Genomic DNA, 24,177 nt, shown 5'->3' on the forward strand with positions numbered 1-24,177 from the left:
TTCTGGATTTATGGATTGTGAGTGTTTGACAAAAATAATAACATGAAGAAATTTCATGCTATTTTAAAAGTTTACAATCATGAGTTGTAAAGGGCAATCGATTAAGGCATATGTCATAAAACTGTCAATGTCAACCTATAAAACAACAGTAATCAAATGTCAAACACCTGTCAAATCAAGAAGCGGTGATGTGATGAGTACGTTGGCATTTCGTTTAATCAAGGATTTTTTTTATTTACCTTTAAAAGAAGGTAGCGACTATGAAATAAACCAGTACGCGAATTAAACGAACGTTGTGATGAAATGCGTGATCGTCGGTAAGCATTTACGACGTTCTTTATGTAACATGTAATTTATTTAAAGCATTTTCTTAGTCGAAATAAAATTGCCATAAATCGCTATGTCGGGACATAATGCGTTAGATGACGTTGAAACTGACAGGAGTCAACTTGCAAAGAAGATTATAAGTGCAGCATTTTACGCCCTGTCTTCGTTTATGATAACGGTTGTCAATAAAACAGTGTTAACGACCTATGCCTTTCCGTCTTACCAAGTTCTAGGATTGGGTCAAATGCTGGCAACGATTTTAGTATTATGGTGTGGGCGATATTTACGCATCGTTCAATTTCCGCCACTAGATACCGGCGTCGCCCGACGTATTTGGCCTCTTCCTCTCATTTACATGGGAAACATGGCAACAGGACTGGGAGGCACTAAAGAACTTAGTCTGCCAATGTTCACAGCTCTTCGTCGATTTAGCATATTAATGACGATGCTACTAGAGAGACTGGTACTTGGAGTAAGAGCATCATGGTTGGTGCAAACCAGTGTGCTAGCTATGGTGGGTGGGGCACTGATGGCGGCGGCGGATGATGTAACATTTTCATATACAGGCTACACACTGGTACTACTGAACGACGCATTTACAGCAGCAAATGGAGTTTACATGAAGAAGAAATTAGAGTCCAAAGAGCTTGGAAAGTACGGTCTGATGTATTACAATGCTCTTTTTATGATATTTCCTGCTGGCTTATTGGCGTGGCGGACAGGGGACCTGGAGCATTCTGCGGCTTACCCTAACTGGGGGAATGCACTGTTCCTAGTGCAGTTCTTGATGTCGTGCGTGATGGGCTTTGTGTTGTCATACAGTGTGATGTTGTGCACCCAATACAACAGTGCCTTAACTACAACTATCATTGGATGTCTTAAAAATATACTTGTCACATATCTAGGTATGGTTATTGGAGGTGACTATGTATATTCCTTTCTTAATTTTGTTGGATTAAATATAAGTGTGTTAGCAAGTCTCCTCTATACTTATGTTACATTCAAAAGAAAGCCGCCCACATCACATTTGTTGTTAAATGAGGCAAATGCTAAAGTTGACACTGTGTAACTGCAGTTTACTGACATTGTAACTGCTTTCGCATGGCACCAAAGAGAACATTTTATTTTTACTTATATTTATACATTTACTTATACATTACGGTGGCATTTTACAATTCATTAATATTTTAAATATACATTTACAATTTATATATATATATTATATAATTTAATAGTATATTTTTCAAAAGCTTTTAAGTTGTTGTAAATTTAAATATAGTTGTAAGTGTGGTAGGTGGTGGTTGCTCTACACAATATACATCTACATCATTATAAATATATACATATGTATATATATTTATTTAGCAGCATTGCTCTATTCAGATATCAGTAGTTCATGATATAATGAACAAGTTTACTTTATCTTAGCAAGTAAATAAATATAGTGAAAATAATGAGTTCAAATTTTACATTTTGTTGTTTGCAATAAAACTTTGTAATGTTATTTATCATGTGTATGTGTTGTTTGTGTTTGTGTGTTTATGTGTAAGAAAGAAATATTGTATGTACACCATTGCATAAATATGATGCCATGTTTGTATTTCTTCTGCAGTTTCTATCTAATATTCAGGTCAGGTGTTATAATGATAGTATTGACAAAATTCTGTAGGGAATTTTTACACATTATTGTGAAAGTCCGAAAAGTTATATTATCTTGTTGATATTTGCTTGAGCATTTACAACATGCACTTTGTTACTTTCAAGATACAATCATGTCACTTGATTTTACAGTGTGCAAAGTTTACAGTGTATTTGTGTTAATCTTACCATATATTAAGTGATGCATTCAAATATGCTGGCAAATCATAGAAATATGAAAAACAAATAATGACTTTCGTCATAAGTGGTAGGTAAATGTTTGACGGCGTGTTTTAGCACTGGTAAATGATAGGAGTGTCGTAGTTCCGCTCTTTTCCTTACATAATAACATTTAAAGTGTCATTAACTATTTCTATGATAAGATATCAAATAAACTTTTAGAGAGACCGACAAAAGACATTGGAAAATAAAACAATCCATGTTGAATGTTGTATAAATGTAAAACATTTGAAACATAAGTACTTAATGGTAAATTGTGATTGGCAATATATGTACGCGATAAAGTACTCGACACATTAACAGCACCAACAAAACTAACAACAAGTGATAACAACTTAAATACGTTCAAAACAGTTACTTATATCATATTCATTGTAATTGTGAAACTTTATGATAAGCCAGCGACAGGCACAGTTAGGACAGGCAGGGCCGGCTGTCTCGGTAGACCTGTCACTTCGCGCACAACTCCAGGGCCCCTGTCGTTACTCTCATCAGAGTTCATAATTAATGCATTCATATATTTCTAATAAAGAAATGCAATATTTAGTAATTTAGCTTTATTATAAGTAATAGATAAAACTTGAATAGATCTATATTTTTTAATATTGTAGAATGCAGTAATTTGCGTAACGCATGAATATGTAATCATCGTATTTTTAAATATTATAAAATTTTACACTTTTAGCGAACTCTGTGATTTTGATGGTATAAAACATGTTCTACTGCCATTAGACGTCACTAAAAGACAATTTACATCTTGATTAGTTCGTGGCTATGTATAATATAATACGAGCAAGCACGGGTATATATGTTCTTTGTTAAAATATATCAGCTGGGCAATGCAATGTAAACAAACACGATAACGTAATGGACGCCGCTACTCGCCTCGAGCATGGAGCACGCTTATATTTACATTTTGTAATTCTCTGATGTTTAAGAAGAACATTCTCAGCTTGCACTCGAAACAATAATGAGGTGTACCGCTCAAGTTATAGGTGACGTCAGATATTAACACACCAGTGAGATGTTATTTAAGAAGCAATATTGCCAAATGACTTGTGTGTGCCTTACACGTTCTATTCTTACCTAATGCCGTAAACACGTTTAATTATTTTTCAAAAGTTTATGGAGATCGTAAGGTCGAATTCACTGTTTAATTATCCTCGTTGAGTTCGCCCTTGCGCAATTTAGCTTCACCTAGCTTGTAAATGTTCAGTTGTATTGTATGTAACATTCTTATATTTGATTCGTTTTATTTCTATAGCAATTAATAGAAACGTAAAAACGTAAAGTCCTTGTGGTATTTTGTCAATGTCTGCAAACACATATCGCCTAGTTTTAATTTTGTACTAAATGCAATCTGCCCTTAATGATATCGTTTTCCTGACCGATATACTGTCATTTCTCTGCCCGTTATTTAAATGTTTCTCTTAATTGAAATCTCGCCTTTACATTCATTAAATAACTAACTAACTTCACGCCGCGCCGACTCGGTGACAGGCTCTATTGATGTCACATTCCAGTCCAAAGCGCCACGGTGATATCCTTCTTTGTTCGTGAAAAAAGGTTATAAATTGTTGCTACTAGATATAACCGCACTCATTTACTTTTACTGTGTAATTAAGCAATAATTATATATATATATTTAAATATTGTAAGTGTTTTATATACGCATGTCGAATACGCACATTATTACTTAAATAAAATACTTAGAGGCGTAAATTATATTCTTGTATACACAATTAAGTGAACATCTAATGTTATTATTCAAATTCATTATCATAAGATAATTAGATGTATAAGAACAATTTAATTATTTAATGTTAAAATTAATGTTTTCATGAATAGTTAGGTGCGAGTTGCCGCGGCTTTACACTACCATAAAACTCAGTCTCGATACAAGCTTTCTTTAAATCTACGTTCGCATTGTCCAATCGATCGAAATAATAACAGAACATTTGTCGAGTGTTCTATATAACGACTGTATTTTATATAATAAATTGTAAACGGCAGTGCGAACGTCATTTCTAAACTGAATGTTCATTTTCTAAATGAACACGGAAGGCCGTGTAAACCCCCGAACCAAAGCATGTTAAGTTTCACATTTGTTTTATATCTGATTTGAATTTAATTTTGTAAAACATGTCAGTAAAAATATAAATCCATTTGGCTTCGTTCCGGTCGCTTGTGCTGGCGGTATTTATAATACATTAAAGCTACATTAACTATATATTGAAACACTGGAATAAAAACAAAATACAAATACTTTCACAACTCTGTTATTTACTGCGTGCAAAATGTGACTGCCACTTTTTGTCAACTTATCGAGGGCATCGTAATAATTGTTACTGGCTTTTGTTCCCTTTGAAGGAGCCAACTATTCTGTGAACGGAAAGCCGCCAGCACACGGCGCTGTATATATTATATATATAATATAAATTTCGTTTATGCAAACACAATATCAATCATCTCGCGTTGGCGGTGGCAACCTTCAAGCATATTATTCAATTGTCGGCGAGCAATCATCAACGTGTATAGTATTGGTACTAATAGTAGGTGAAGCAATGCTAGTGCGATACGTTCTTAACGAGTACAAGTAAGCGTTTTCAATGTCGTACATACTGTGTGCGCCCGCGCCTATGTGATCCTCTTCGTGATCAAAGGCTGTGTCTAGATTATCCGATTAAGCTTTGTTCCATAAATAGCCATAAGTACTTGTAAAATATCCTCTACTACTAGAAGCGTATACTTGAAGAGATTTATTTATGTTTTTACATATTTCTTGTAGTTTTATATTCTGTCGACTAATTAGTGAATATAATATATAATAATCAATGGTGAAATAAAATCGCGATGTAAGATTAATTTCAAATTTATTTTATTATGCATTTACTTAGTGTTGTCATTGCCATATTATAATGTAATTTAAGTTATAGCTAATTAATTGTGAATAAATAAAATGATCACATATATATTGTATTTTAACCATTGTGCTAACAACAAACACCTCCCGGGAATTTACCTTTACACATTGAACCCGATGATACATAAGTGAGGCCTTTATTTTGTCGGGTGCATAACGTGGCTAATGACAGAAGAGCCACCGTTACTTCTCAGAAAGAGTAGTAAAATTGCGCCTCCGACACGCAAACTTAGTAGACGAAACGCAAAATTGCCTCCACTTCACGCCTGTATTCTGTGTGATCATGATAGCCGGTGGTGGTGATGCCGGTCCATTCGCGCAACAGATGCTGTTGGGGCGTCTACCACTAGTAAATCATACTAAAAAACCTGAAGATATTAGATAGATGTTGCATGTGTCCATGGACCTCAGAGGTTACTTAACACTAACACCCTTATCTTGAAACAGTAAGTCTGTTATTGAACAATTTGCTATCTTAGCGAATGCGAGAAGTCATTGAAGTATTACCATTTAATTAATATTCCAAGTAGTGCCGGATGTTGCGCGGAAACCTGTTAGTAAATAAATTCTTTGCTGTACTCGACTCTATACAGACCTAAGTGTCACTCAACAAAAACTAACTCCAAACAATATTAATATAAGAGCTAATTGGATCAGTTTCCATGGGTTTATTCTTTACTTATACATTTAAATTGCTCGCTGCTTTCTAATAAAACAATAATATTCGTAATCAAATTTTATTTAACATTATAGTTAAGTGACACTTTGTGAGCTAAAAATAAAAGAGGTAAAAACATTTATAACACTGAAGAAAGTCTCGGCTCGCTCTATGAATATATTCAATATTAGACAGACTTGATGTGGCATTGCAACGTGATATGAAACAAGAACAAGTCATATAAAAACATTTTTTTATTCAATTACCATTTTAACGAAGGTAAAATACTAAATTTTATTATTAGTTAATATATATAAATTAGTTAATCGTAACTTTTAATTAATACTTTAATAACAACATTGCGCTTTTTTTACTTTTAAAATTGTATGAATAATATTTTCCCGAATATGGGTTAATTTGTAATTTTCCTGGTGGGTATAGTGTAGGTACTCGTATCACCGACACTAATATCATTTGTATACCGTAAGACTCGCACAAATACTTGTGATGATTGCCCTCGTATTATCATCGTTAACTATGGCAAATTTAATAAGAGTATAACCCTGGGTTGGTCAATCTATTCCCCCGAAAAATAGCCCACAGGGGTTATCGACGTCCAAGTGTTCCCCTGTGAAAATCCCTTTAAACAATTTGATTACTTCGGTAGTTAAGGCACAAATCAGAAGAACACGATTTTGCATATACAGGGATAAGGGAAGGGAAGTCGCTTCAAGCACGAAATTTAATTGGACCAAATTAATTTACATGAAAAAGAAATGTTTATAGAAATAGTCTCGGATCAAGCTAATTCTAGGAATTGTAAAAAGCGTGATAATGATGACGGCAATTAAGGTTTCGTATATCAAAAATGAGGACAACCGACAAACTTGCACGATGAACAACATTTCTGGAAATGATAATGAAAAGAAATAACAAAGACACGACATAAGTTATCAATAGTTTATTACATAAATTATAGCCAAGCTTACATTTTCGTTTTTTTTTTATCTAATCATAATGAATCATAAAGTTTGTTTGAAACTGCCTAGGGTTTAACTTACTATCCGCCGGTAGAGAATGCAGGAGCGCAATCACTCGTTACAAATCGTTACCTTATCATCGATACAATTGTTTCAACTAACGCTGAACACTAAATTCTAATTCGTGCCATATTCTATAATGGCAGTCATTATGCATTACAATATGGTATATTTTAATTTTAAACATGTTAAATGGAGGGAGAAATAATTTAAACGCTCCTGCAAATGTTCTAGGAGATATATAAAAGAATCTTATAAATAATTCTATGATCACTCTATCAATATTAAAATTAATTAGGCTATGCTTGGTGTTACTACGATATAACTATTCCATTTTCCTCGATATAAACCCTACTTCGACTCGCATAAGCATCATAAAACTAAGTAATTATATGAAAAAGTATGGCTCTAGATTTCTACATATCACATGTATTAAAACTGATTTTCATAACACATCGGCCGGCGTTGTAATTTCAGACTTGTAAACACGGCAAGAAAACCATACCAACAATATGCATCTATATACAATTGATAAACGCATCAAAATGATTGTTGATCGTTGTCAGATTACTGGCGTTGCTGCCACCTTGTACTTGTGTCTGCGGCCCGGCAGCGAGCGACAGCGGAACACTCATCATTCAGTCAGACATTCAGCTTGGTTGTAGTTCTCACAACACGAAAATACTGATTATCGCAGAAAACTTTTAAGTGAAACTCACTCAAAAGTAATGCTTACGTTGAATGTACTATACTACTTCCATACGAATTAATTGCAGCTAACTCCGCACACATTTGTAAAATAAGAGCAAAACAAACGCTACACTATCAACAATGTCTCGACAATAATGAACAAACATTATAAATCTGTATATCTATTGAAATTCTTTCATTTTCATCTAAGGTATCAAAACTTTATTACTTTATAATATTGCCATTAATCTAACTAACATCCAAAATTAGGTCGTAAATAACGTGTTCTTGACCTTTAAATATACATACATTTCTTTATTGCTAAGTGTAAAAAGAGAAAATTGGTGTTATAAAAATGGTATTGCTGTTGGCTGTACTTGTACATATATACTCGAGATGTTTGTACAACAAGGAGACGATGTCTTCATGCTCGCCAAAATTATCTAAGTGGACAAAGTAAGGCCCATTACATTACATTATTCCACAAAGTCAAATTACATGAAATTTTCTGGAAGACTGAAAATAATTCACTGGTTATTTTCGAATAAATTTTCTTCAATTTTATTGGAACCCCACTTTTGAACGAACATTGAAATTATTATGTACTCAATAACATTACATCGATTGCACTTTGTGACAATTCATTGGCAAAGCAATATTTACTGCTATTTATTTTCCTTGAAATTTATTTACTGATAATTACACTGGTACGCAACAAAATTCTTTCAAAACCATGCACATTATTATTGGCCTGAATCTCCCTTAGAATTATTTTTGTAATGATTCATTTCCGCCTACGCGTTCTTTTCCTTACTCAGTATACTCCATAATGTAACGCGGAATATCAAAAACATTTTTTACATTGTCTTATTGCTTCGTTTCGTTCTACGAGCTGTATTGCTTATTCAGCTTATCTAATCCAAAATTATTTTGTAAAGCATCAAAACTGTAAGAAATAATTTTTTGCAGACCAGTGTAATTCAATAAAAAAATACTAAAGTAGGGACAAAACATTTCAATGACAACTTCCCAGTGGAAGACAAAATATTAATGAAAACACATAAAAAGCTATTCAACGCAGATGTGTGTCATACCATTTCAGCGGGTTTCGACTGCAGCCGCATTTGTATAACCACATAAATACTGTTGTGCCACTGTTTATATCAAAGAGAACGAAAGGGATGCGATGATATATGTTACGGCAGTCGAAACTCACTCTTTGGATTGCATAAAAACTTGGAGATTCATATTTATGTATTTAAAATTTTAGAGTAATAAATACACGATTATTCTAAAATATCACAATGAAAAAAGATTTTTATTAATGTTTTTCCTAACTAAGTACAAATATTTAGGATCGGCATGAAAATCAACTAACTGTTAAAATAAATAATATGAATGGTCCGTGCTAATGGGGAGAAAAACTGAAAGCTTTAATTAGGTGACCCCACGAGCAGCAACTCCATCCTCATCTTTTTAAGTTTTTATACCTCATTCTAGAGATACTTTATGTTTTAATAAACATTCAAAACTTCAAAGAGCTTCGAAGCAGGAATGCTTCCCAGCTGGTTAAGGACATTTTTCTTTTAAATAATTTCTCCTTTAAAAATTACTTGATTTTGGAATTTTTGAGTAAAACTTAACATAGTATATAAAAGTGTTTTTATAGTGTGTCTATTTGAGATAGATTAATTTGACAATTCAATAGTGACGGGTTGAGTAAAATCGGTTATAAAAATTTATATTCGATAGTTGTTCTCATAGAACTTGTCATCGAAAATTTCCTGACTATTGTTTTTAAATTACGATATAAATCAAATAAAAAAGAAACACTTTTTGTGCCAACTTTAGTGTTCAAAATTAAAATATCAAACAAAAAATTGAGATATTGACAAACAAAATTAATGTTTTTTTAGTTAATTACCCGAGACGAAGCCAAATATCTGTAATAAAGTCAAAAAGTAATAAAATACCTAAGTTATATTATTTAATTTTGCGATTAAAATTATTATAAGACCGATTCTCGATAGTTTACTTATTCATAATGCGCGTACGGTTCGACATTGACAATTGTCCAATAAGTACAACATTAATCCTCATACAAAATTAATTCGATACTTCATAGGCGTCAGTCGTTAAACTAGATTAGTTAGTTTTAAATAGACACACTATAGTATAGCTGTGTTATCAAGCTGAGATGTACGGTGAACAAAAGGCAGTTTTTTCTCCCTATTAGAGCACTCGGCAACACGCGTTGTCAACACGTGAAGGCCGCGGCAAGGAACTGGCAAGTTTGAGGATCGATGTTTTCAACTTCAAATGTTTCTTGGATTAGTGAATGTTATTGGATACCGCACGCTATAACAAAAACTGATTTACTATAATTATGTCCATGGTCTATTAAGAAATCTTAAAATTAAAACAATTTTTATAGAAAAAATTTAACTTTCGTAAATCTTTTACTGCAGAATTCAAATGCTCAAAACAAAAACACTAAAAGTGTATGTACCTAGGCGTGAGTTGTCTGCGCTCCTAAAACACAGGACAGTTTTGTTGAAACTTTGCTATAAAGTTCTAAAGACTGTAAAGCAAAGGAATGTGTATGCCCTAAAAAATTGAAAAGAAATGTTTTTCGTTTTAAATGTAGCTTTGTACTTGCACATTATCTCGATTATTTTGAATTTTGAAGAAACTAGATGATAAAACAATACTACAATTTTTTTTAAATATAAGTAAAAATACTAAATAAAAATATCAGTTAACAAAATGTGAAAACAGTTTACAGAATCAATTTCAGGCTAAGTTTTGTTTAGCAAGTGTGAGTACTCCACTCCACCCCACTCAATATATTATCATAGGTCACATTTAAACATGAACATTTTGCCCATACTTTAATTTACAATACAACACTGAAAATCACTTCCTCAATCGAATTGCTAATTAAAACCATTAAAATAATAGGCAAAGCACTTACATCTAAATTGGCCGTATATGCTATAAACCAGATTATTTTTAAAAATGTAAAATTCTTGTATCTTTTTGTAAAGTTCCAAATTAATAACATATTCTTGATAAAATCAATTGGAGTTTGAACACACTACTAATATCTTAAAACTTTTGAGATTTAAAACTGTGAACAATATGCCAGTATATCCTTAATGTACTATTAAGCATGACTTAAACTACATTGAAATAATCAGCCTTATATACATGCAACATAAAGTTATGTATGCCTGTGTATATAAATGCCTACTAATTACTTAAGTACTTATAATCACATTTTCATGAATAAAATAAAGAGCAGATACAAATAGAATACTAGATGAAGAAATAAAAAGTGTAAAAACTGAGTATTGGACTTATAATATACCTTGTCATACACCCATCTTCCAATATTTATAATTGATCGACATAAATACATAGAAATCATTACAGCAAATTTGGCTACCTACATTGAATAATCTTACGACAAAATGACGGTTTAAGGAATGTTGCCAAACAAGAAAGCTCCATTTGAAGCAAGGAAGTACTTACTTCTTACCCTAAGGACATTTAAACATCAGGAGAAATCTTTCACATATCAAAACTATTAATCATTTAATTAAATTTTATGTAAAAATACAATAACTGAATTTTATCTGTATATAAAAGTGAATACTGAATGAAATAAAATGATAAAAAAAAGTCTAAAATTAACATTAGATAAATATAAAAACCACCGCAATTATAATAACAAATCAGTTGTAATATAGCTGCCTGTTGCTGTTTCAAGTGAAAAAATAACACATTTAGTTAGTTAGAGTTAGTAAATATGTTGTCTACAACTGGCATTGTAAGATGTTTATACTACTGTACTAGGAAATAATAATGGATCTAAATTCGTTGTATAACGTTTATAGACGGTAGAATACTAAAGCTTGTGTTGAATGTATTGTTACAGTAAAGTTTTCATTTGTATTATAACATAATCATGCTACGTAACATGTCACAACAGTAAACAATGAAACAGATAAAGTAAAAAATATATATAAACAGCATAATGTTAGCAACATTATGTTTCCTTAAGAACTAGGGAAAGTTGTGTTATTTAGTATATCTAAAACTATGACAGTTTTTTTAGAAAAATATACAAAATGCATCAATTTTATTAATTTAAATCACTGTAATAGAATCACGTTACCATGAAAGATAGAGATCCACCAAATTGCATAATCTGTCCATAGACACTTTTACATACAAATTAGTCTATATGACATTAAACAAGAAAACCATATGGGCCACTGACACGAATCTGAGCACGCATACTCTGTACGCTGTTCATAATTTTCTTCTGATGCCCCACAAGAGTGACACCCAGAGAAGACAACTGCTGCACTGTAAGGTCAACTACTGCATCCATGTCTGTAATACCAGCCGCCCTAAATTTCTCTATGTATCGAGACATTTTTATGCACTCCAACCATTCTTCTACAGAAGAAAACTGAATTAAATCAGGTGTATCCCCAGCAAGGGGATCGGCAGATCGATTTTGGGCAATCTTCCGCAAAGTATCGGGACAACGAATTAGCTTGTCTAAAGTTTTAACAATGCTGGCAAACGTAGGTCTGTGAGTTCGTTCTTTTTGCCAGCAATCCAACATCAGTTGATAGACTGCCTCAGGGCAGTCCATAGGTGCTGGAAGACGATAGCCTTTTTCAATTGATTTAATCACATCTTGGTTACTCCAGTTCCAGTAAGGACGCTCTCCAAAGCTCATCACCTCCCAACATACAATACCCATTGACCAGACATCACTTGCAGAAGTGAATTTTCTGAAAGCAATAGCTTCGGGTGCTGTCCATCTTACTGGTATTTTGCCGCCCCGTGTTGTATAAGCACCATCTGCTGTAGATTCAATTTCACGAGATAAACCAAAGTCAGCAATTTTACAAACCAGTTGAGAATTAACAAGAACATTACGAGCAGCAAGATCTCTATGTATGTAATTCATCTCTGATAGATATTGCATGCCTGTAGCGATACCACGTAACATCCCTACTAATTGTAAAACACGAAATTTACCATCATTGGCACGTAAAAATGTATCAAGGGATCCATTTTCCATGAACTCTGTTATAATCATTATTGGATTACATTTTGTCACTACTCCTTGCAAAAATATTACATTTGGATGTTCAAATTGTCCCATGATGGATGCCTCAGCCAGGAAATCTCTTCTAGCTCTCTCAGTTGATCCAGGTTTCAAAGTTTTAATGGCAACATCAATTTCTTGTCCACAGCTTGCTGGTAACTTAAGCTTGCCACGGCAAACATCTCCGAATTCTCCCCCACCTATAATGGCCTCTATAGTAATGCAAGATGCATCAATTTCTCTAGCAAATTCTCTAACAGCTTGATTAGGATCTTCATATGTATGAGGATCAATATAAGTTCTGGAACCAGTACCTGCAAACAATGGTGTGGTAGCATTGCTACTTGTCTTTGTAGGTCGTTCTGGGCCAGTGTACACTTCTCCATTTCTATAATTCAAAGCATTACAGTCACTTGGTTGTTTCTTGTCACATTCATCATCACCTCTTGAACGCAAAAAGAGAACAGTAGCTATTATAGCAACTACTGAGAGAACAACCACTATAACCATGACTCCAGCAACCAATCTTACTTGGGCACCTTCTTCTTCACCTACAAAGGATGTTTCTAAAACAGATCCAGTTCGGGCATAGACAATGGAACTAAACTCTCCCCAACCACGTTTCATTTTAGCTCTCACTCTTATCCCATATTCAGTGTCTCTTTTCAGACCGGCTAATGTAATGTGTGGCTCTTTTGTTGTCTTTATTGTTGAATTTGGGCCCTTTTCCAAATTATCTTTGGGGAAACATTTTACTTCATAAGTCTCAATTGTGTCTTCCGGGTCTGTTAAATCAACTGGAGGTGGATTCCATGCTAATGACAACTTGTCACTTTCAACACTTAAAATTCTTAATTTGGAGACAACACTTACCACAGAGGCTTCAGTTACAGCTGTTATCTCCACTTTTTTAGGTGCCTCGCCTGTTATTTCTGAAACACCATTTACAGCAAATACTTGAAATTTATATTCAGTTACTGGGTCCAGACCCATAATGGTAACTCTGGAAGAATTCAAGCCGCTGGAGGCTGGTCTGTACTCAACACTTGGGCCACAGTTCGAACAGTGGACATTGTATGTGACATCACTGCGACCACCATTTTTGTGAGGTGGTTGCCATGCCAAAGATATTGAAAATTGGTCAGCAAAAGTTACAGTCAGATTATCCGGTGCCGATGGTGGTTGGGTACATGGCACAGTTTTGGCGTCCTTTTTAGATCTGTAATAACCAGGAATACATTTACACTCAGAAGCTGCGTAAGCTGCTGATTCAGAATAATCAGGGCAAGATATACAAGGATCATCTCCCGTATGGGATTTAAATTTTCCTGGTGAGCATTCATTGCACTGTTGATTGTTATGATCAGGTTCAAAGCCCGCTCTGCATTTACATGATCCACTAGGCAAAGTCCATTTACCATCGCCCTTGCATAAGTAAACAGGAGGTGTCTCACCCTGAGCTGTCTCTGCATTTTCCACACAGGTTCCATTGGCTTGTTCTATGACAGTTACTTCCCTGCCTGTTGGAGTGGCAGGAAATCTAGCAAAGTTGACTGTTATCTCCGGACATGTAATATAATATACTTTTACTGCCAAAATAGAAATGCATGCACCTTGATCTCTAAATGCAAAATAAACTCCTCTTTTTGTCACAGCAATACTCTTCACCTCTGTGTTTATATCAACTTCCGAATTTGTATTGAATCTACCTTCTCCAGCAGCAATTCGGCCTACTAATTTATAGCTTTCTGGTTCCCAAGGAGGCTGTTCACGGGTTGCCACATCAAATTCATAATACAATAGACTAAATGTTTCCTTGCAACTCAAAGCATTTCCAGGGAATAGAGAGCAGTCCCTTATAGTGAACTTTATCTCAATATATATTCTGTTGGCATTTCTGCGCTCAATAAACGGTGTCCACAGCCAATTGTTAACATTATGATGAGCGACGTCGCAGACCACATAGGATCGCCAGTTAATTTGTTTTTCGAAATTGGTATAAGACTCTTCTACCCACCCAGGAGTGTTTGCTTGCAGGCCATAGGGAAACCGCATCCAGCTAAGAGTATCCTCAGTTGTAGTATCGAGAAGCATGACTTGCTCCCCGCTCACGCCGGCAGCGGCCACCACAACGGCCACTACCGCTGCACAAAACCACATCATCTCGACCACATAATAATACTAAAATTTCCGAAAACAACACTTAAAACACGATATATTAACGAAAGTCAGCACACTCTCACTACATAATGTTAAAACAATGTGTATTTAAAAGTTTTTTTCTATTTCGAACACTTCACTTTGTCGGGGATAAAGGACGACCCCATCATTTCTCTCTGCTGCATTAAAACTCGGTAATCGCAATGAAACGTATACGTCTTTCTTGTTTTGGTGGTAATCCGCATATGAACTGATGTATCTTATTTTAATTTTGTAGCTCAAATGGAATGCTTTATTAACACAAATTTATGTAAAAATTCGCATTTTAAATATATATTGATCCCGTGTTACATAGATGAAAACTCAGTTCCTTGACATGGACGCGCAGCAATTTCTTGTGTTGCCACACGAAAAAATATTGCCAACCAAATATTTAATAACATTTGAAAATAACATATGAAAATATTTAACAATCGTAAAGACTAATTGTATGTTGAAATAGTTCTTCTTCAATTATACGAAATAATCCATGAGATTAAATTCAACAAAATCTGCAATACAGTACAGGAAATGCCTAAGTAAGGTGGCTCAAACAGCTTATAATTATATACCCGGTCAGGCCGGTTACAGGAAAGAGCGGAGCTGGGCGACCGTCAAGGGCGGTGGGAAGAGTGCCACAGACATGACCTAAGACATTTTATCAATTCATAAGACGTATCAATCATCACAAAAGTGAAATACCACGACTACAATCAAGTCCCTTTAAGCTAAAGTAGCGTAATCTAAGTTTCATTTAAAGATTGCACCTACAGAGGTCCAAGGTTTTTTTTGCCTTTTGTCGTTCCCATCTCTTCGCTATCGGGGAAAGGGATTGGGGTGAGAACAAGCGTATGACAGGGGAAGAAATATATAAGGAGTAATAGCATAAAGAAGGAAAGGGGTCGCAGTAGTATTTTATTAAAAGTAGCATCAAAACAAAGAGATTTTAGAATTTAGAAGCAACCCATCATAATGGGTAACAGTAAGTCCATCATCATGATGTTTTTCTTACTGTTTTAGACTGAACCTACAACTAACAAAGCTTTAAAAAGAATGTTTGGTATTCATAACATTCTACCACAATGTTCCATCGATAACTACCCTTAATCTAATCTTATTCTTAAATGTACGCAGTTCATTTCCGTAATATTTGCTTGGGGCAGATATTTATGGGTATCAGGTGAACCTTATGTGTACAACCCGATGAAACTTAAGTATTTGTACACAAGGCAAAACCAAAACATCAATGAGCTAAATGCTTCGGTCAAGAAAGAAAATAAAAAATACAAACATTTTTACTACTCTATTTATTATGTTTTAATACTACAAACTGAAGAAATTGAAAAACATACATTTTGTCAACTGAATTGTAATATTTTGGTATACACAAAACTTACATTTTGTTTATATTAGTGTTAAAGCATGCCATATAACTTACAGTAACACAATTTTTTTTTTATTTAAAGAATGTAGTTTTATTCATAAAACAAACGCCAGAACACAATTATACTTGAAATTAACAGAACACTCTAAAAATAAATTACCATTTGTAGTTACTAATGTTAACCATTCAAAATCTGATTAGAAAATCAGGACATCGAGTCCTCTCCAGTCTCTAGAGTCCAGTATTTCAGTTTGTAGAGGTTGCTCCCCCTTCCTTGATTGCAAGTAATGTGGAGGAATTTCTGGAGTACTTCGGCAAGCTGGGTTGGCATGATCAATTCATGTTCTACTCTGACACACCATATGCACCAGTCATGGAGATGCTGAAACTGTAGATCCTACTACTACTATGGTTCAACACTACTCTTCTGTGGGACTTAATCCTTTAAACTGATAAATAGGTACATATCAATACATTTATTTACAACAAATCAAAAAAACTTTAACAAACCAAACTATTTGTTAGGAATAGAAATATGTAAGCACAATAGAATCATACAATATTATACATACTTAAGTGAGTCATGCAAATTAATATATCATTATTTTTTTTTCTTAATACTCTAGAACACAATATCAAATTAAACTTTTTGACTAAAAGCTTAGGTATATGCACCTAAAATTAATATTACATTTGCTAATATTAGGATAATTTAATATGCATCTAAGTAACCTAAGGTAACTAACTTGAGATGATAAGAACATGATTTTTCTAGAAGACATTTAACTTATTTTTAGAAATAGCCAAACGTAGGTCTATTAAGTTTGGAAATATATGTTCTTTGGGAATACATTCTTCATAGTTTTTGTTTTTAGATATGAGCAGTGCATTCCATCCAGCAGCCTTGGCTGCTTTGTAATCTTTTTCAAGATCATCTCCTATATGTAGACAGTTTTTAGGCTGCAAGTTTTTGGGCTTGCCTGGTATATTTTGCATTAACACATGATTGAAAATTTTTGGGTCTGGTTTGGCATAACCAACATCAAATGAGGTATAAATAAAATCTAATTTGTAATCAATTCTAACATTGCGTAAAATCTCAACAAGACGTGGATCAAAATTAGAAATCACACCCAGGAATGCTCCATAATTTCTTAAGTAGTTAAGCACCTCATGACTGCCGTCTCTTAAATACCAGCATTTTGTTGTTTTGTAATCATTTATTAGTTGATTTGCCAGGCCCTCAATATTGGCATTACTTGGCAGTTGTCCATCAAATGTCTTCTTTACTACTTGCCTCCACCAATCTTCCCAGTTCATTTGGTTTTTACCAAAATTGGGATATTTATTCCACATAAATTTGTAGTTATCCAGTAAACGTAATTTAAGATCTTCATCAGATCCTTCAAATCCATAGTCTCGACCCAAAATCGTGTAATATTCCCAAGGCTGTACTTTAAACTTAAGAAGTGTATTAGTAGCATCGAAAGTAACTAGGCGGATACACCTCAAAGACATTTTTATTGATTACGGGTTAAAAGCTTATAGTAAATATTTTCCGCTTACAATACTGTAATAAGCTAATAATAATATGGATTTTTAATTGATCTTATCGTCCTTTGTTACAGGGCTTATTTGTGAAGTTAAAATTTTGGTAGATTTTTTATTTTACTTATAGATTGATCAATATTTTACAGAAAACTAACACGTCATGACTCACTGAATAGGACATTTCGGCTGTAATATCACTATAATTTACCTTACAAACTCAAGTTTTATTCACTGGAAAGACAACGTTGATAAAAATTAAAAATTGATTAAATCTGAATGTCTGAACGAAACAGGCAAAAGCTGCAAGAGAGAACAAAACAGGCAAGCAACACCAACCTAACCAAAGAGTATATTCATATATCGATTGACAGTAGGATATGGTAGGATGTATGATGGATTATTAAAACTGATAATATCATATATTTTTTATATTCCTTGATATAATTTCAGTGGTTTTCTATTATTTATTTATTTTAATTTATATGAGACAGTAGGTGTAAATCCATATAATCTTTTGCTTTTACTAGCGACGACGCAAGTGATGACAAATAAAAAACATGAAATAAATTGTTTTTATCTTAGTTCTCTCAATCAAGTGGCCTTTATAGCATTTATGATCTTCATTCTATATAATTTCAATAAAATACATTTAATTCTGATAGTAAAATATCGCTTTTTTAATTGTAACAGATTAGCTATTTTATTTATATACTCTATGAGTATTTTACTTACGTGTCATATTGAAATAGTCAATTACTCATTATCATTACAATATATAACATTTTTTCATTGCATTGTAACATTTTTTGCAATAAAAGTAGCATTGGCAAAGAGCGATACAAACGATCTGTGAATCCAAAGCAAACCTTATCAATAATCAAGTCCCAAGTCCAAGTTATAATTATATCCTTAGTTGGACTATTGTCGTGGGCAGTTGATCAACAAATTACTATTAATTTGTCTTTCAAAATAATACATCATTAAAATCGAGAACTATGGCGTATGTTACTGGAGGTAAATATGTCCCTACTTGTTTTAAAAATTGTAATATATTTTGTTGGCAGCAAGTCAATCACTAACGTAGTGTGAACTTTGACGTCAAACCCATAACTCAAATATGCATTACGTTTTGCAAAGCCTGTTTGTCGTGTTACGTGTTAGCTATTATTATTATTTGTAATCTAAAATGTTTTCCATATCCTCACCGAATCTCTTCAAAAATAATGAATGTCTGACATAAATTCAAAAATTAATAGTAAGCAGAGTTTTTTTGCCACTAGTATATTTATACTATTTCCTAATTTGAATCACAATTATAGAATATTGTTAGTGATGATGGATACAATAGTTTTTTTTTTTCAGATGGAACTGTTGTTGAGAAAACACCATTCAGTGTTTTTGGATGGTTTTGGGGCCTTATAAATTTCTTCTATCTTCTGTAAGTATTGTTGTTTAAACCCAAATCATATAAATTTTTATTTGTGAATATTGCTACAAATATGTAAGAAACAACTTGTTCAGATTTCAGACTTTGATAAATCCAAACTACAGTAAGCATGGAGACAAGTATGTAACAGACTACCGGCCCCCGGGCAGTGGGTGAGTGTCACATATACTTTATAGTACTGGTTAAAAAGACAAATAGATAGGTAGGTAGGTAGGTACAGGTTGGTCATTTATGCAAGGTTATTTTTGAAAATGTATCAAATATTTTTATGCAAAAGTATGTCATGCAAGGAAATAAAGAATTAAAATAATACAATATGTCCATTACTTGATAAGAAAATGTGTTTAATAGGTATTTTATCAGAAATTAAATTGTAAATGAGGTCAACTTATCTCATAACAGTGAGCTTCACTATCTAACTGAAGTTTATTTTAATATTATCTATTTAAAAAGTTGAACTGTGTGTGGTTATTCTTGAAAATCTGACTGGGATATAAACATAATATTTTTAATTTATGCCTTAATACTACTACTTATTTGCCCAACTTATAACTTACTGAAGTTTGTATTGTATAATTGCAGACCACCAAAGCCTCCTTCAAGAAAGTTTGGCGGCTTCGGCCCCTCTGGCTCGGGCCCCGCCCCCCCGCCGATGGGCGGCTGTGGATGTGGCTAGTATTGCCACTTAATTGCTAACTTCCAATAATTATATGGGCAATAATTACGGTGCTAGGAGCCTTTGCAAATAATAAACTAAATTAAACCATATATATTCACATACCTTGTAACTGATCTTAATATTAATTTATGTATCACCATACATTTATTTTTCTGCTTCAATCAGTTTAGTTAAATTAAAGTATATCATAGAAGACAATACCTTTTCCTATTTTTATTTGGAAGTGGCCCTCCAATGGAACATGCTGACAAACAAGCAGACCCAGGCGGCGCTGCGGCTGCATCTTATAACACTTGTGTAACAACACTGGGGTACCCTTGGCCTTTATTAGAAGTTCTTATGAAATTATAATGTAGCAGACAAATTGTTATTCTAATATAATACAGTATATTTTTATATGATGAATGAAGGAAGGAAAAGAAAAAGTGTATATGTATGGATATTAATATACACATAATTATATTAGTTTTTGGGCAGGTACCTGCATATTGATTGATCTGAAGAATGTAACTGGTATTGAGGTGAGTTGGAAAATTGTATGTGATGATAACATAAGCAATAATAATATATAAAAAATAACTGTCGTTGTCTTGTAAAATGTTTTAAAAGTAGTTTATTAATAAGTTATCTTATTCTACAACAGATAACAAAATGTACTTTTATAAATAAAGACATATATCAAGTAGCCAAAATGAATTATTTAATTTCCCTGAACACTGTTTGCTTCTGCTGTTTGCTGCTGAATGATGTTTACATAAGATGATGATAAATTACTACAATTATGATGAATCCAGATAATTGACTATATTGCGAATGTTCCATAACTTTTGTGTTTTTTTATCAAGCGGGGCAGAGTGGTGGGTTGAAGGATTGTGGAGGAGTTCGCTTGCGTTTCGCACGACATCTATTAACTTTTGATGCGAGTTTTATTTTTATTTTATTATTTGAAGATTTATTACTGAAATTCATATCGTGTGTTGTAAATTTCTTGCGTTTGCCTCGTAATTTGTTTGTTGTAGTTCGGCCTTTGCGATTGCTATTATAAAGTTATGTATGAATAGTGCATGTGCGACAAAATGAAACTTGGAACTTGTAAATTCTCAAGCATATTGCACTGCATCTAATTATTAATAGTTCAGGAGACAGAGCCCACAACAGTTTTGTGAAAATGTTTTTTTGCTCAATAAAGAATTTTTAATTCTTTTTTATTTAAATTAATATACAAATGGGATTTGTACCTAAGAATTGTGTGCGTAAGCTGTGCTCAAGCAAATAATACATAGCAGCCCCACATTTAAAACAATGTACATTAAATGAAAGTTAATCAAAAATAAATCCATAAGATTTCTATACATTTTTATTTCAATTGCAATTGTTGTTTACATTAAGTTAGTCCGCCGACTGCAGAAGCACTTGTTTAATACCAAAATGTTAAAACTTGTATATCTTTAATAAGCATAATAATATTAACAGATTTTTATTATAACGTATTCATTTATTTATCATATTATTAATATAGTACATTTCATATATAAATAATAAATTATACAAAATATATTAAAAGCTGCGGAATCCTATGACTCAAACAACCAGTGGTCAGGGCTGCAGAGACAGGAACCGTCTCACGATGCGCGCAGTTTCTAGGATTACTGCCTTATGTATCGGGCCCTTAATCCTACTGTTTAGTGAGAGCTTCTTGATATGTTGGTCGGAGCTCTTCGCTATCAGTTCATTCACCGATACGACAGATCAGAATAATGGTAGTCGAATTCATACGCCACATGCTGATAACCTCGTGAGCCAAATCTAGGTATTTTAAACAATTTTTCGTTTTCAGCTTTCACGAGATTCTCGTCATGTGGAATAGTGACATCGACTAACATCACAAAACTCTCAGACCGCTCTATTATTACTATATCAGACCTATTGGCAGCAATAGTCCTATCCGTAATAATAGATCGATCTCAGTAGAGCGTGTTATCGCTATTTTCCGGAACGGGTGAAAGTTTGTACTGGTAATACGGTACCTCAGCATCCACAAGGGCATATTTAAGGGCAAGTTGCTGGTGGATGATCATGGCCACTTGGTTGTGTCTATGCAAGTATGCACTGTCCGCCAGCCGAGAACTGCCGGAAACGATAAGTCGAATTATAGCTTTTGTCTTTGCGTTTTGTGGATATTTATAAGGGTATATAGAAATGAAACAGTTATATGAGACAATAATATTTACCGAAATTACTTTTACTTAATTAAATTGAACTTGCTAAAAGTTAAAATAAAACGATGTCACTCGCAGTAATATAACAATATTATGTAGAGGAATTACTTGCCCTAGATGTTTTTGCCCACTCCAGCACTAACTGCAAGTCTCAAGTTATATTGGACGCTCGTCTGTATCTCTGTTTCTATCGCCCTGAATTAAATAAAAATAATAATATGCCAAATTTAAGTTTTGGTAATATTATTTTGCTACTAAAATTAGAATGTGAAGCCAAGCTAGTAGATGCATCAATATTTTGGAATATTTTCGTGTAAGTAACACCAAAAACTAAAAGTATATATTTACCTCAGTATGGGATACTGGCGAGGGAGGGAGATCATTAGTCGACGAGGAAAATTCGAACAAGTGCCCGCTTCAGTGTTGCTGTTGACGCTGGAACCTGCTTTGTGCACCTGCCTCGCTGTGTCATTTGTTTTTTGTTGACGAAGCTCCAACTTTGATACATTTCTTTTGTCTAATTTAAAATACTACTTAAAATTGGACATTTGGATGAAATTTACCCGACCAGGCCCAGGCCAACCCGCGGATGTAGCGCCTACGATAATGATGATCAATGCTTGCATGTATAGATGAATGTTTGTAACATTACATAGAAATACAATGATGTACAGGTGAGCTTAACTCTAAAAGAGTTCTCTTACAGCTAACCTTGCGATACACAGAGGATGTATAGTGGGTAATAACTGTATGGGTACAAGTAAACATAATTATATAAATTGCTACGTATTACTAAACTTAACTACTAGAATCCTAAATTTAATAACTACTAGCTGTCGCCCGCGACTCCGTCCGCGTGGATATATAAAAAACTTCACCCATCCATCCATCCAAATCACATCCATCTCATCAAAAAGCAGCTCTTCAAGGCATAAATTCGAAAAAAAAATGAATAAATAGTATCCTATGTCCGTCTCCTGGCTCTCAGCTACCTCCTCACCAATTTCCAGCCATAACGGTGAAGCCGTTCTTAAGTGTAACTAACACGACTTTCTTTCATATCTCTTATCTTATCTTATATCTTTAAATGAGCAATTCTTGCATATATATATATAATTGGGATCTCGGAATCGGCTCCAACGATTTTTCATAAAATTTAGTATATGGGGGCTTTCGGGGGCGATAAATCGATCTAGCTAGGAATCATTTTTAGAAAATATCATTTTATTCGTGTTTTATCGATAATCAACTTAAATATAAACTTAACTTTTTCTATCGGTAAGATCGAAAAATATTATTCATATTTTATTAGTAATTCGTACTTAAATATAATTTCCAAAAAACAAATACCGAGCAAAGCTCGGTCATCCACGTACTATCGATTAATGCATCAGTTCAAACATATAGGTACATACATACATATATAATAATAAATATAGATACATATCATCATCATCAGCTCACTATACGTCCCCACCGAGGGCCTCGGAGCCTACCCTAAGTTAAATAAAAATAAAAACAGTGATACAGGATGTTGCTTTCGAAGGCTGGCAGTATGTATGTATGTTGTACTTTCCCGAATAGCGGACGGAAGAGACTTCCACAGCATAACAGCACGGACAGTATAAAAGTTGGCATAGCGTCAGGAAGTGTGTGCTTTAAAAGAGTGGCCTTGGTAGACCTGGCTGGTTGGTTTTCAGGCACGGGGAAATTGAAACGTTCACAAAGATATCTAGGTGAGTTGGGGCAGCATCGAATAGAGAAAAAGGTAGAAAGGATGTGACGGTCTCTTCGTAACCGTATAGGCAGCCACTTAAGTTGTTTGCGGTACTCCGAGACATGATCGTATTTCCGAAGGCTATAAATAAAACGAATACACGTATTTTGGAGTCTTTCTAATTTATCAAGGAGGTCTTCATTTGCATCTAGAAAAACAACAACAGCATAGTCAAGCAGGGGGAGAAGAAGTGTCTGCGCTAAAATTATTTTAGTTTGAAGTGGGAGAAACTTTTGGAGGCGTTGTATCTACAGAATGGCTCGACAGATGTCCA

The 24,177-nt window shown here is 33.8% G+C and overlaps 4 protein-coding genes across 4 annotated transcripts; 2 read left to right on the plus strand and 2 right to left on the minus strand.

Moving 5' to 3' along the window:
- Positions 1–174: 174 nt before the first annotated feature.
- On the plus strand, positions 175–5,125 carry frc (UDP-sugar transporter UST74c fringe connection). The gene has a single exon (XM_013306808.1). The coding sequence runs from the start codon at positions 401–403 to the stop codon at positions 1,394–1,396; it is 996 nt and encodes a 331-aa protein (XP_013162262.1). The 5' UTR covers positions 175–400; the 3' UTR covers positions 1,397–5,125.
- A 6,051-nt stretch (positions 5,126–11,176) lies between these two features.
- Positions 11,177–15,198, minus strand: Eph (Eph receptor tyrosine kinase). The gene has a single exon (XM_013306692.1). It carries the CDS (start codon positions 14,808–14,810, stop codon positions 11,772–11,774), a length of 3,039 nt encoding a protein of 1,012 aa, XP_013162146.1. The 5' UTR covers positions 14,811–15,198; the 3' UTR covers positions 11,177–11,771.
- Positions 15,199–16,261: 1,063 nt separating this feature from the next.
- On the minus strand, positions 16,262–18,082 carry LOC106113637 (rhythmically expressed gene 2 protein). The gene has a single exon (XM_013306474.1). It carries the CDS (start codon positions 17,746–17,748, stop codon positions 17,002–17,004), a length of 747 nt encoding a protein of 248 aa, XP_013161928.1. The 5' UTR covers positions 17,749–18,082; the 3' UTR covers positions 16,262–17,001.
- A 417-nt stretch (positions 18,083–18,499) lies between these two features.
- Positions 18,500–20,561, plus strand: LOC106113630 (selenoprotein K). Its single transcript, XM_013306466.1, has 4 exons — positions 18,500–18,795; positions 19,144–19,219; positions 19,303–19,380; positions 19,811–20,561. The coding sequence occupies exons 1-4, from the start codon at positions 18,777–18,779 to the stop codon at positions 19,902–19,904; spliced, it is 267 nt and encodes an 88-aa protein (XP_013161920.1). The 5' UTR covers positions 18,500–18,776; the 3' UTR covers positions 19,905–20,561.
- The last annotated feature ends 3,616 nt before the right edge of the window (positions 20,562–24,177 follow it).

This window comes from Papilio xuthus, unplaced genomic scaffold (genome assembly GCF_000836235.2).
Source record: "Papilio xuthus unplaced genomic scaffold, Pxut_1.1 DF828177.1, whole genome shotgun sequence".
Taxonomy (NCBI): Eukaryota; Metazoa; Arthropoda; class Insecta; order Lepidoptera; family Papilionidae; genus Papilio; species Papilio xuthus.